Source organism: Malania oleifera, chromosome 10 (assembly GCF_029873635.1).
Source record: "Malania oleifera isolate guangnan ecotype guangnan chromosome 10, ASM2987363v1, whole genome shotgun sequence".
Classification (NCBI taxonomy): Eukaryota; Viridiplantae; Streptophyta; class Magnoliopsida; order Santalales; family Ximeniaceae; genus Malania; species Malania oleifera.
In genome coordinates, this window is record NC_080426.1 from 21,763,680 (window position 1) to 21,775,851 (window position 12,172).

The window sequence follows — 12,172 nt, forward strand, 5'->3', positions numbered from 1 at the left end:
TTTAGGCAAAGCACATATGAAGACATTAATACGGCATCATACAAGTTCTAAGCATCCATCCGACAAACATGTTACAGAGCATACAAAATAATTTTTGGGTCTGATTCCAAATAGTTCCACAAGATTTCTCCTTGCACCTTCATTTAGGTTGGAATGAAAACCAGGAGAGGTAAATACCTAAAGTTTTAAATAACCAAAACCCCAAGGCAGCCCTATGCAGTGTTCTACATCATGAAATTCCTTGATTGAAGGCTCAGGTCTCATCCTCCCTCCATAGAAGGCCTCCAAATATACCCACATGATGCACCAGAACACGGATTGATCTGTTCATTAAACAGATGAGAAGTTAGCAAAGTATTGGATGAAAATTAAATCCAATCAATTCTGGCAGGAAGCAAGCATAAGCCACATACAATAAAGCATTAACAGAAGATATATTCCCACAGAACACATGATGCATCTGACCCACGATCGCTCTGTCAAATCCAACAAATGAGACTGTCAGAAGTATTTTCCAAATAAAATCCAGTCAATTTGCAAGAAACAAACAAAATACAAGCAAATACACAATGAAGAGAACATAGAATATATATTTACAAAGCTAGGCTTCAATCAGGCTTCACAAGCTTTCATTCACATCTAAGCAGCAGGAGCAAACAAAGGGATGAAAGATGCAACAAATCAGCCTCCACAGGCAATGGTCATAGCATCATATAGCAGATAACACTATTGCTGGCACTATATGTGGAATGCATAACATGCCATCCTCTTTTATGGTTCTATAATTGTGCAAGGGCCAGAGAGTGGGCTTTTTGTGAGTGCAGGAAGCCTGGAACAGTCTTTGGACAGCAACCAAATCAGTCATTCACTTTATCCAAAGATCTAAAGAAAACGGCAAAATTAGGAAAGCTAAATTGGCCAATGAAATTACATTATATCACTATCTTAAAAGAAAACATTTGAGATAAGGATCTGCAGCTAGACTCATTGCATATCAATCAAAGAGCAGGGCAGCAATCCTCCACCAAAAGATTGGTCTCGCCCAGTATGTTCCCTTTACTCCCAAGTCCCAAGTTAAAATGGTACAGGTGATGGGATGGTTGAGTCTATATTCCACAAGGCAACACCTGCATTTGTATCTAATCCATCTTCTCAGCATTTCATCCATTGATTAACAGTCACCAAAGAAGCCTGAAGAAGCACCAACATTTCCAATGAAATCCATAGAGCTGTTCTTTACAGCATGCGCTAAACTCCAAAGGCAATGCCATAAAAAGCAATCAAAGATAAAATTGAACAGAATGAAACATGTGGTTGCCATCATAGCTGTTCCTTCTGATCCTAGAAACCGTTTGAGAAAACCCACTACTGAGCAAGATTGTGGACAAAAATCAGAATCAAATTTAACGTCTGTTGGCAAGATTGTGGACAAAAACCTGTACTACTAACAAGATCAAAATCAGAATCAATCTGTAGAATCTGCTGGGATTAGCAGATTGCAGAAGTGTGCAATCATAAGATTCCAAGGATTCAATGGTTGAACTTGAAAATTCCCTAATTGGGCGAACAATTGAATTGCATTTGGTAGTATTTACAAGATCGAGTGCTAACTCTCATTTCTGGGTAATATGAGGCAAGCCTTGCAAAGTTTTAGAATAAGCAGGAGGAATTTGCAGATCCTCCAAAGGTAGAGCGAACAGGGCCACACTTGGTAAAAAGACCTTATTTCTTCTAGGGAAAAAAAATGCTCATGCAGCTTCAAAACGTACAGATTGCAGCCAAAAGAAAAAACAGGATATTTTGCAACTCTGTTTCTGGACAGTTGCAAAAATTGGCACAAGTAGAGTTTAAATATTCCATCAACATAGGGTTATAACAATATTCAGCAAGGACACAGGCTTTACTTGTCCCCAGGTTTATAAAGCACAAAGAAATGTTACCATGGGTACCTTTTTTGTGCAGAATATAAATGGGACCTTCACCTGTAGGGGCATTGGCAGCTAAAATACAGGCTAAATTCAAATAAAGAAAGGCAGCCAGGAGATGTGCTGAAGAATCATAATGGGAAATCATTTTTTTGCCCTCTGCTATAAAACTAACGAATGTGATTGTTAACAAGCTTAAAGCAACTAGAGTTTCAATGAAAATAGCAGAAATGAGAGACAAATTTCTAGTGGCAGCCCACAGCACTTGAGCATGTTAAGCAAGCCAAGAGATGCTACATGTAGGAATCATTTTTGGTCAATTCTTTTCAAAGGCATTGTTGAAGACTAAGGAAGATTGAAATCTTTGGACTTTTGTTCAGCACAGGATTTATAATATTATCCCTAGGGGGAGCAAACTTCGTAATATTTTGGCAAACCTTTGTCACTGTGTGGTAGGGCATAGTACTAAGATCAATAAATACAGATGCCAGTGAATGTTTCATATTTTAAGCAAATCCTTTATTATACTTCATTTAGCTAAAAAAATAAAATATTTGGATGGTTAGCCATTCCCAAAAGAGGCTGGAATGACACCCCAAGAGTTGGGCACAAGCTCCATGTGGATGGAGTTGCCACAGGGTAAAATAGAGATGACCAAATTGCTCACACTGATCTGACTACAAGGTTCGAATAAACAAAACAACTCAAAATGTGGATTATGTTCTATAGTTATGGATTTCTTGGTATCCTGGCTCAATTCCAGATCTACAGTTAATGTCTGTTCAAATGAAGTGACTGCAGATTTTCATTACCTTTGAAAAGAGAAGTTTTGTGAAGCATACCATAAGAAAGACTAGCAATGACTTTAATTTTATGCTTTCTTGTCATGCAACTTATGCATATTGACATCCCAAACTCAGCAGAATTCTGTGGCATGTAAGCTACTAGAGTGCAAGTCTTAAAAAAACCAATAAAAGAGAGATTGAGCTTCTAAATCTTGTTCCAGCATTCTGAGAGGGAACTTCACCAACACAAGTTGTAGATTTATCAACTCCCTCACTCTCGATTCTTTCTCCACACCTACTAAGGCTAATCAAGTTGAAGAAGATAGGGCAATATTCTACAGAATCTTAACTTTCTTCTGTTAAAACACCAATAAACAATAATCACTTCTGCAGTCACTAATTCTGTGAAATATGACTGGTAAATTGCCAAAACTGTACATATAAGGCCTGTTTTATGTAGAAGACAATCAAACCATCATAAACATCGATAGTCACTCAATTGCATCTCAATGCAAGGCCCAGCTGACATAGAACCATTATGATTGGATCATCCTTCCCACATAAATTAGCATAAATTTGGTAGAAATCACCCAACTAAATGTCATAACATTGCTCAATTTTGATACCTCATGTAATAGCACAACCTAAAGCCAGAATCTGTCACAATTTTATGACTTCTATCAATAGGTGCCATAATGTTCTCTCATTCATAAACAACTTTGATACCTTGTATACATTATCTATTGATACAACCAAATTAAGACAAACTTATGTTCCCTAGACTCGGAAAATGGTGATGGATGTCAAGAGCTGGTGAGGTACCTGTCTGGATTTTGGATTTTTTGAACTTCCAAATATTACTACAATAGGAAATATTGGAATGGCTAAAAAAGTATCCAGCATTTGGATTTTTCATTATAAAAGGCCGATTTGAAAAAAATATCCGAAAAGAAATTTTTAGCCTTGGGAGTACTAGAGGAAAATTCTATCCATTTATAAGTGCAAAAAATACAAGGGCTTACTATAAAAAACTATGTTCCTCAAAACATGCAAAGCAAATATTTTGCACTCCTCTCTCTGTCATCCATGATCATGCCTTCCAAAATGAAATTGTTTTTCTACTGAGAATGGGCCTTTAAACAATAGGCTAACCTTAGGTTAGCTCCCCATAGAGCATGAGTGTGCACCAGGTGACTTGGTTGTACACATTAAAAACAAATTTGTATGTTTTTATTTCAAATAGAAGAATCAATATTCCACGGAAGACCTACAGGAAGCAGCATTTCAGGGATGTGATAGCAGGTGAAATGCCTCCAACACAGAAGGCCATTAAGCACCAAGCAAGCCTTTCAGACAATAGAAGACAAGCCATCTATGATCTTTTTTTCAAATGCCAACAAATCATGAACGTAAATATAAATATATCAATTTCATATTCCAATCAATAGAGAGCTACGCACCTTGCACCAATATGCAAACTTTTCAGTCCGTTGTCTTGCAAGAGCGCTAGAAAACAACTCATTGATTGTCATTCAGAGTCTTCATAAATTTCACCGTCATCCGAAAACTCATCAAAAGACCTAATATCAAGCTGGTAACGGAGGATTCCCCCAATGCCACCAAATCCCCTACAGAATTGTGATCCTTCTTGAGATTTGTTAGTGACAAACTCAAGTGAGCAACCAAACCTCTTGTACTCATTGGCAAACCACTCTAGTAATGACATTTTGTCCTGAACCTCCAATTCAGCAGAAGTGGCAGCATCACGGAAGTTGCTCTGGTCAGCCTCTTGCTCCTTGTTCAAGTGTTTTATAACAATTTCATCTGTTGTGCTGTTTTTCAGCGTGTATCGATTTATGTCCAGATTTTCCCACAAAATAAGTGTCTCAATGGCACCCATTTCCAGAGCCTTCATTGTGTCATCTACACCAAACACATACTTCCCTGTATCTTGGCTAATCTCCTCAAAGAACTTCCCTATCAAACGTTTCTCTTGTATGAACTTCACATTAGATAGAATCTCTGAAGAAAGCTCAATCGCCTGATTGAAACCATTCTCCCCTCCATAAGAAACATCGACCACATTTAGTATCTTGGCTTGTAGGCGAGGATCAAACATATCAGATTGGCTAAGCTCAGTTTTGAAGTCGGCTGACCCAGCAAGTATCAAACCAGAAACATTGGGCTGGCTGGTAGCAGGATTTATGAAGAACTGAGTGGCGAGTTCTGCTGTTTTTCTCACATAATTGTGTCGCTTCTCCATCCGAAGACGAGCAAATCGAAGAGCTGACTGTCCTCCTCTTCCATGTTTCTTTGGAAGGTCAACTGTAAATTTATGAAGCACCTCACGGGTGTTGCCACTTAATGTGCCAAAGAGAGTCCCATTTCCATCCATGACAATAAAACCAAACTTGTCATCAGATTCTAGGAGTTCACTCAAAGCTTCTGTATGGAACTTGTTGTCACAAAGGTATAGAGATGCATTTATTGGCTTAAAAGGCGCAAAATCAAAAGTGACCTTCTTTTCCTTCCCATCCTCAGTAACAATTGTTCCAGTATAAAGCACCAATCCATTTGGAGGAACCTTGCTGTAAAGCTTAAGCCTCTGCTGAGCAGATGTAATTGCACCCAACACCGACTGACGGTTCACCCTGCTTTTAATGTTTGAAGCAGTTCCATATTCATCCCCCAGCATCTTAGTAACCCGAGATATTTGATCGCGTGGGGGCATGATAAGAGATATCATACTGGTTCCATTGCCTCTTGCAGATTCCAGAGCCTTTATCAACTTCTTCATTTTCCATATCTCAATGTTCTTATCGGCTTCAGGAGCGTCAGCCATTGCAAGAGGTGATGATTAACTACTGAGAGTAACAACCAAACCTGATAAAATAGCATATGGACATAAAAAACATGAATATATTAAAATAAACAAATAAAGAACTTTCTGACTTATTTTTAGAAAAATACAATAAAATCATAAAGTTATAAACATAGCGCAAGCAACCTAATATCATCCTTTTGCAAATTTGCTTACCTTGATAATACCTCGAACACCCCACAAAGAAATAGTGTTTCTGTTTCATATGGTCATTAACAATTTACAAACTATTTGGGAAAAAATATGGATTTTATTTGGTTGCAAATTTGCAACATAGACAAGAGAATTACTTTAGCACCAAACAGGAGAAAACAGCTCCATTATTTTACATTTCCTACCTAGGTACAGTGCATATCCAAAATAACCATATATGAAAATACAGATGAAAGACATGTCTACATGCCAATCAATTTTCACAATTTAGACATATGGGCAAAACAAGATCAGCTTGCACATAAGTTTGTATTCAGGCATGTCACATCAAATAAGTATCAAAATTTTACAACTATTCAGCTTCCAAGCAAATCAGAATTTTCCTTGCCCATCATTCTCACTATTGAGCTGCTTTTTTATAGGCAAACAGTAAGTGCGCACACAAAAAACTTCTTAAGATGAGTCAAACAGTAGCCTCTCCACCAGGCTGCAACCCAAATCCTTAATGGCAGTACTGTTGACTAGACCTAAGCATGGGGCAAGCCAGGTCTATACATACAATTATCTAAGAATGGGTTTACCCATGCTGACCGACCATCAAGTCTCAATTTTCAATCCAGGTCCCCTGCCCTACCCCAAAATCCAAAAAAGTGCGTTGGGGGGCCGCCCAAGCCCCTGGGGGGGGGGGGGGTGAGATGGGGGAGGGGGGACTGCCCAACGGTGCTCACACTTGCCCTCCCAAATATTCAAAATGGAAAAAAAGGGCACCCAAGCAGAGCTTAAGAAAAATGCTAAGGCAAGGAGGAAAGAAGAGACTGTCAATAAAGAGTATGAGAGGGGGCACCAGAGCAGCAGAAGTGGGTAGAGGGAGTTTTCCCTGCTCCCTCAAGGTGAGCTCAAATTCGAAGATTGGAACATGGCTTTACCAATGATACAGGAAGCAAAACATCAAGAGTCTTCATCAGCATTCTTCATCATCATCCTTGTTGCCGATAAGCTTAGGTATCTCTCAACCTATCCCCAGTTCTGGGCAGCTTGTCATTCGAGATGCCATAGCTCTTTAAATTAATGAGATAATCCCTCAAGAAATATAAGAGTAACCTTTCAAAACATGAAAGCCAAACAGGGTAAAGGTTATTTAAGCTAAGACCAATTGAGGAGATGGAAGGGAAGGGCACTAACATCAGATGCATTACTTCTGATCTATTTTCAAAATAGATATTCCCAAGAACAGGAAGAAATTTGTTCATCTTTCAAAATATTTAAGATGCTGAAAGTGGAAAACAGGTAAGTGGAGATAGAGAAAAGCAGCACCTGAAATCAATAAAACTGAAAATAACAGTGCCAGTTGAGAACTATATATTTTTTCAAAAATACAGTTTTTGTTTGTTAGACACTGTTCATCATGGGCCAAATGCAGGATTTTTATTGAAAATGGCAACACGCGCGCGCGCGCACACAAAATTCAATGTTTTTGATATCAAAATAATATCATGGAAATATATCTGGCAAACCATCCAAATCAACTGCCAAGAAAGCATGGATAGGGGGATTTGTGGATCTATGAAAGAATCCAAGGCAGAATCATTGAATTCAAGTTCCATTGACAGTGGCAAGATGGATATGAAGTATTTGGGTTCAGTTTTTGCTAGCTTGAAGCACTTCGATCAGACAAGCAGCTTTGGGAGATACCAATAGTGGCTGCGAGACCCACACACTAAGGGGCCATTAGGTATCACTGTTAAAAATGAGAGAAACGAAAACCAAAAACAAAAACTCAAAACTCAAAACCAACAACCTATTTGGTTAACATTTATAAAACTAATACAAATTAAAAACTTAATTAAAAAATGCTCAGTTTCATCTTTAAATCAAATAATATTACAAAATATAATTAAAATAATAAAACTACAAATAATACACATTACTATAATAAAAATAAAATTTATTATAATTATTTTACTTAATTGTTCTACTTTCAAATTTCACTTTACAATAAAAATTTTATTGGACATAACAATTAAAAAATAGTGAAAGTATTTTGTCATTGACTTTATTATTACTTTTTGAAATTTATGTATATTTTTATTTTAATTATATTAAAATTCATATGATCATTAAATTTTGATCTTATTTTAAAAGTGTCCAAAATGAATAGTTTAATAAATAAAACTATTTTTGAATATTAAAGTTTATGGCAACATGTTGTCAAAACAACTAAAAATCATAAAATTTGATTTTCAGTTTTTTGGCAAACAGGCTGAACAGCTGAAAACCGGCAACAAAAACAGAAAACTGACAACAAAAACAAACATGTTTTTATAATCTATTTCTTCATTGTGGAGAAATAGAAACAAAAAACAGAAAACAGCAATGATACCAAATAGGTCTTAAGTTTTTGGATGTAGAACACAGATTGAATGAAAGAGGAGTTTCAACCTATGTTTCCTGAGGTTCCAAGTAGGGACAAATGGAGACAATTTTCAGAAGTTCAGAAGATGATAGTGGGGATAAAGAGTTGAGTTGGTTGGATTTGGAGCCTAGCACATTGTCAGAGAACAATGCAGTGAAGGGGGTCGACGAAACTGATGGGAAGAACAGTACTTAGTGATGCAGGTTCGGTCGAGGAAATGCTGTGTGGCAGCAATTGCAACAGCATCTGATAGGCTGTAGCTAGGGCTTCTTTGTCAAGCAGTGTATTGATGATAAGTTGGAACAGGCCAGGTGTTCTGAATACATGTTGGATTTGGATTGATTCTTTTGCACGATGCATTTTTAAAATGTGGGACAGGTCATTTTAATGGTCACACTCAAAATTTAAGCACTGAAAACAGTAGCAGCACTATGAGAAATCCCAATCTCTTCCAGCATCTAGGTGTTGGGCCAAGATCAACTAATATTTTGAGTGGCTGAACATAGTCACAGACAATCATAAGGACCTTCAATTACCCATCAAGGGGCCTGATCCTGGGACTCAATCTGCACCGTAAATGCATAGACCTTCAGAGCAGCACTCTTCAACGCAGATCCTTCAAGGCCAGCAAAGGCTATCAGGTGTAGCAACCAGATCCGACCAGATGTAACAATCAGAAAATGAGTGGAACAAGAAGCTAAGGCTGGTTGTCTGTCTTCGGTTCATTAGATTTTTCACAATCAGATGTCTTTGTCCCTGTGTCAGCAAGGAGATGGTTCTCAGATAGGTTTTGCAGCAGGCTCCTCTGACAGGTATTTACTTGGTGATCAGAAGAAAGGAATTTGGAGGCCGTGCTTATAAAATCTAGTGTCAATACAGATGGTCCTTTTCTGCACATTTTTTCTTGCTTAATAATGCTTCATCTTTCTTATCATATTCTTAACCAAAAAAAGTACAGATTGAAAAATAATGTGTCTATACCTGGGTGGGCAGAGAGGCTGGTGGAGGATCTCAATCTATTAGTTCTAAGAAAGAGGTTAATTGATTTTTAAGAGCAATTCATTCAAAGATTGAGATGCTTAAGATTCTTAACAGCAAATCCAACATCCAGAGTTACCTGCCAAGAAGATGCTTAAAAGGAGTATTGGTGGCGGTTTTTCATTTATGAAAGTCATCCTGGCTCTAAGAGTGCTTTTGGAGAGCAGAACAGTAAGGAAGTGGTGCAAATTGTCAATAACATTGGCGAGCAAATTTGGTAATGTTTTGCGTATTATGGTGGATTATTGTTGGATGATATTCACGCTCAGCATAGCAAGGATCCAAAATCTACTTTGGAAAATGCTTCTCATGCGTCAGAACTCAACAGTGCACCTGGAAGGAGTTCCCATCTTCAATGAAAATGAGTAAATTTAAAATTCAAATCTGTGAGGATAGGATATACAAAGAACTTGCATTTAAGGATGATGGCATTTTACTGACTCCAGCCAGCTGATGATAGAGGTTAATGAGCATAAAGTAGAAGCTCAATGTCTTTAAGAAACGTTGGCTTAAACTTGACTGCTCCAGGGGAGGTTTTTGAGGTTAGATTAAGCAAGGCCAAGACAAAGAAAAGGCAAAAGGGGTTATAAAATTTCAAGTGGGAATTTTTTTTTTTACCTCCTCTTCTTCTCTGTAGCTAGGAGGACTTGTCGTCCTTGTTTAGTTCATACTCTTCTTCTTCCCTAATAAATTTCTTCTGCTACAAACGACAAAAAAAGAAAAAAAAACCTCTCTTTGTAGAGTTTATGCCACTTAGCCAATAATAAAGCAATATACGAATAACAAGGCAATGAATTAGATGACATAACAAAATCAAATGAGACACACATGTAGAATGCATACAACTGAAGGGGAAGCAATAAGAAAATGAGTTTAAAAATGAAGCATCAATAAGAAATAAGAACCACCCCTCCCCCTTAACTAAAAAACATAAAAAGGAAAGAAAAAGGAAAAAATATCAACTATACAAAAAAAAGCAACACATAAATAGGCAGATATGCGTCAAAACACAGGATGATCATTACAAATCCCACCAACGTACTTCCTTACAAGAATTACTTTCAATACTGATCCACAATGATCTGGAACACAACAAATTCCTTTCATTTCATAGTTAGAACTTAAAATTTTCCTGTCAGGGCTGCTTCCTAAAACAATTAGAAAAAGAGGTAATATTGGGTCATATTAATGCAAATTATTGAAGGCAGGTGTGTTTAAATAAATGCATGAGTAAATATAATTAATCTTTCTGTGTGGGTGTGTGTGTTTAAAACATGCAACAGAGGTCAAATTATATCAAAGCTAGACTCAGAATTTCATTGTAGTCTAGATTCAGTGAAGAGAAAGAAAGAAATTCTGCCTCGTACAATTGCAAAAAACCTCCCATCAACGCTACTCAATAAAACCAACCTTTTCACTTTCAAATAACAAAACAATATAAACATAAGATGCTGCCAAAGAAAAACATTTTCCTCTGCCGTCAGAAGTTAAATGATTCCCATATTTGCTTATTTAAATTTTTTTGGTTTCCTCCTATGGTTTCGTATTTTTAATAAAAAAAAAAAAAAGTGCCAATAAATCGATCGCTAACCCTATAATTCTCACATCGTGAGTCGATAAAATCTGGAAAATAAAGGTACAAATGGCGCTATTCAACATCAGAACATCCAAAATGGTCCCGCACAAGAGAAAAAACCTTTACAATCTGATCGCCACAAAAACTAAATCAATATCATATTATCTCGTGTAAACCTTATCAAATCTCGATATTCCAAACAAACACGCAACAAAAAGAGTGAAAATCGAAGGAAAACGCAAAGAACGACACGATAACGAAGAACCAAAGTGAGATCGAAGATTCGTGCAGCATACCTGGCGAGCGCTAGGGTTTAAAGACGCAGCTTCGCTCGAGAGAGATACTGGCGAAGTAGGAGGAGATATTATGAGATTTCAATGGGCGAAGAAAAGCCATATATAGCAGACCACACTGCCAATGGGCGCTCGACACGTTTGCGGTACCAATCCAGAGACGTGCGCTGTCCAAACTCTACTCGATATTTCTCTGGGACTCCCTTGCTGTCAAAACACAAAGCATTTCGGATCGGGCTGCGTGCCCGAGATGGGCCGGCCTAGGTGGGAGCCTAAATCAATTATATGGGTTTGACATATTGGGCTAAGCTGAGCTGGGCTAATTAGGGCACAAACTATTGCAACACGTGGAGAGAAATTGGGCCATTTTGGGCTGGCGATGATGGGGTTTGGCCCGTTTGGGGGAAGTTTGGGCCAGCCGTTGTGATGGGAAATTCTAAAAACTATCAATCCTACAATATTTGACCTAGTTAAGTTTGAACATTTGTAATAGTAATTATCATTCATAAGGCCAAATAGAGATAGCTGTTGAAATCATGAGTGTGATTATCTTTTTTTTTTTTGGATTACATAGGAACTTCAATCACTAACGAACTCTTCGGACCCCTTGGTGTGACACCAAACCTACGGATCAGCGTCCTCCGCTTTCAGGTCTCGCTGATCAAAATAAAGTCCGGATGTGGATACGACTTTTGGGCATCAGTTGAACGTTCGGTCAACCCGACTCTCGGACACATCTTCATTACTATCCACAGTTCCTGCTAGCTCACAAAGAACTCTCATCATTCACAGTCCCCGCTGGCTCACAGAGCAAACTTTCACCATCCACAGGTACCGCTGACTTCATAAGTATATCTACTTGGAATTGAACCCCACCATGCTCCTTTTTACTTGCTGATGTCTTTCCACCGCGCCATACCGTAGGGGCATGAGTGTGATTATCTTGATCATATTTCAATAGTGTGGGTACTACAACGCCGAGTAAACAAAAGTATCTTTCTTGTCTTATGATATGATTTACTTATAATTTTGGGGATTGTTTGGTATCATAGTAGAAGATTAGAGAAACAAAAATTATAAATGAAAATCAAAATTGAAAACAAAAACT

General features: G+C 37.8%; 1 protein-coding gene across 6 annotated transcripts; it reads right to left on the reverse strand.

Moving 5' to 3' along the window:
- On the reverse strand, nt 1–11,248 carry LOC131165263 (eukaryotic peptide chain release factor subunit 1-3). 6 transcript variants are annotated; one of them, XR_009139524.1, is made up of 5 exons: nt 11,068–11,248; nt 9,814–9,895; nt 4,171–5,593; nt 414–476; nt 1–323 (listed from the first exon to the last, which is right to left on the reverse strand). XR_009139524.1 is itself a non-coding variant. In XM_058122896.1 (3 exons), exon 3 carries the CDS (start codon nt 5,550–5,552, stop codon nt 4,239–4,241), a length of 1,314 nt encoding a protein of 437 aa, XP_057978879.1. In that variant the 5' UTR covers nt 5,553–5,593; nt 9,814–9,895; nt 11,068–11,248; the 3' UTR covers nt 3,919–4,238. The 6 variants fall into 6 exon arrangements, 3 of the variants coding, with proteins under 3 accessions (XP_057978879.1, XP_057978878.1, XP_057978880.1); XR_009139526.1 differs by having other exon boundaries at nt 9,814–9,892; nt 11,068–11,142; XR_009139525.1 differs by lacking the exon at nt 9,814–9,895.
- Between the last annotated feature and the right edge of the window lie 924 nt (nt 11,249–12,172).

Excerpts from the sequence above, each read along its gene's own strand:
- LOC131165263 (XM_058122896.1), bottom strand. The coding sequence starts at position 5,552 with ATGGCTGACGCTCCTGAAGCCGATAAGAACATTGAGATATGGAAAATG.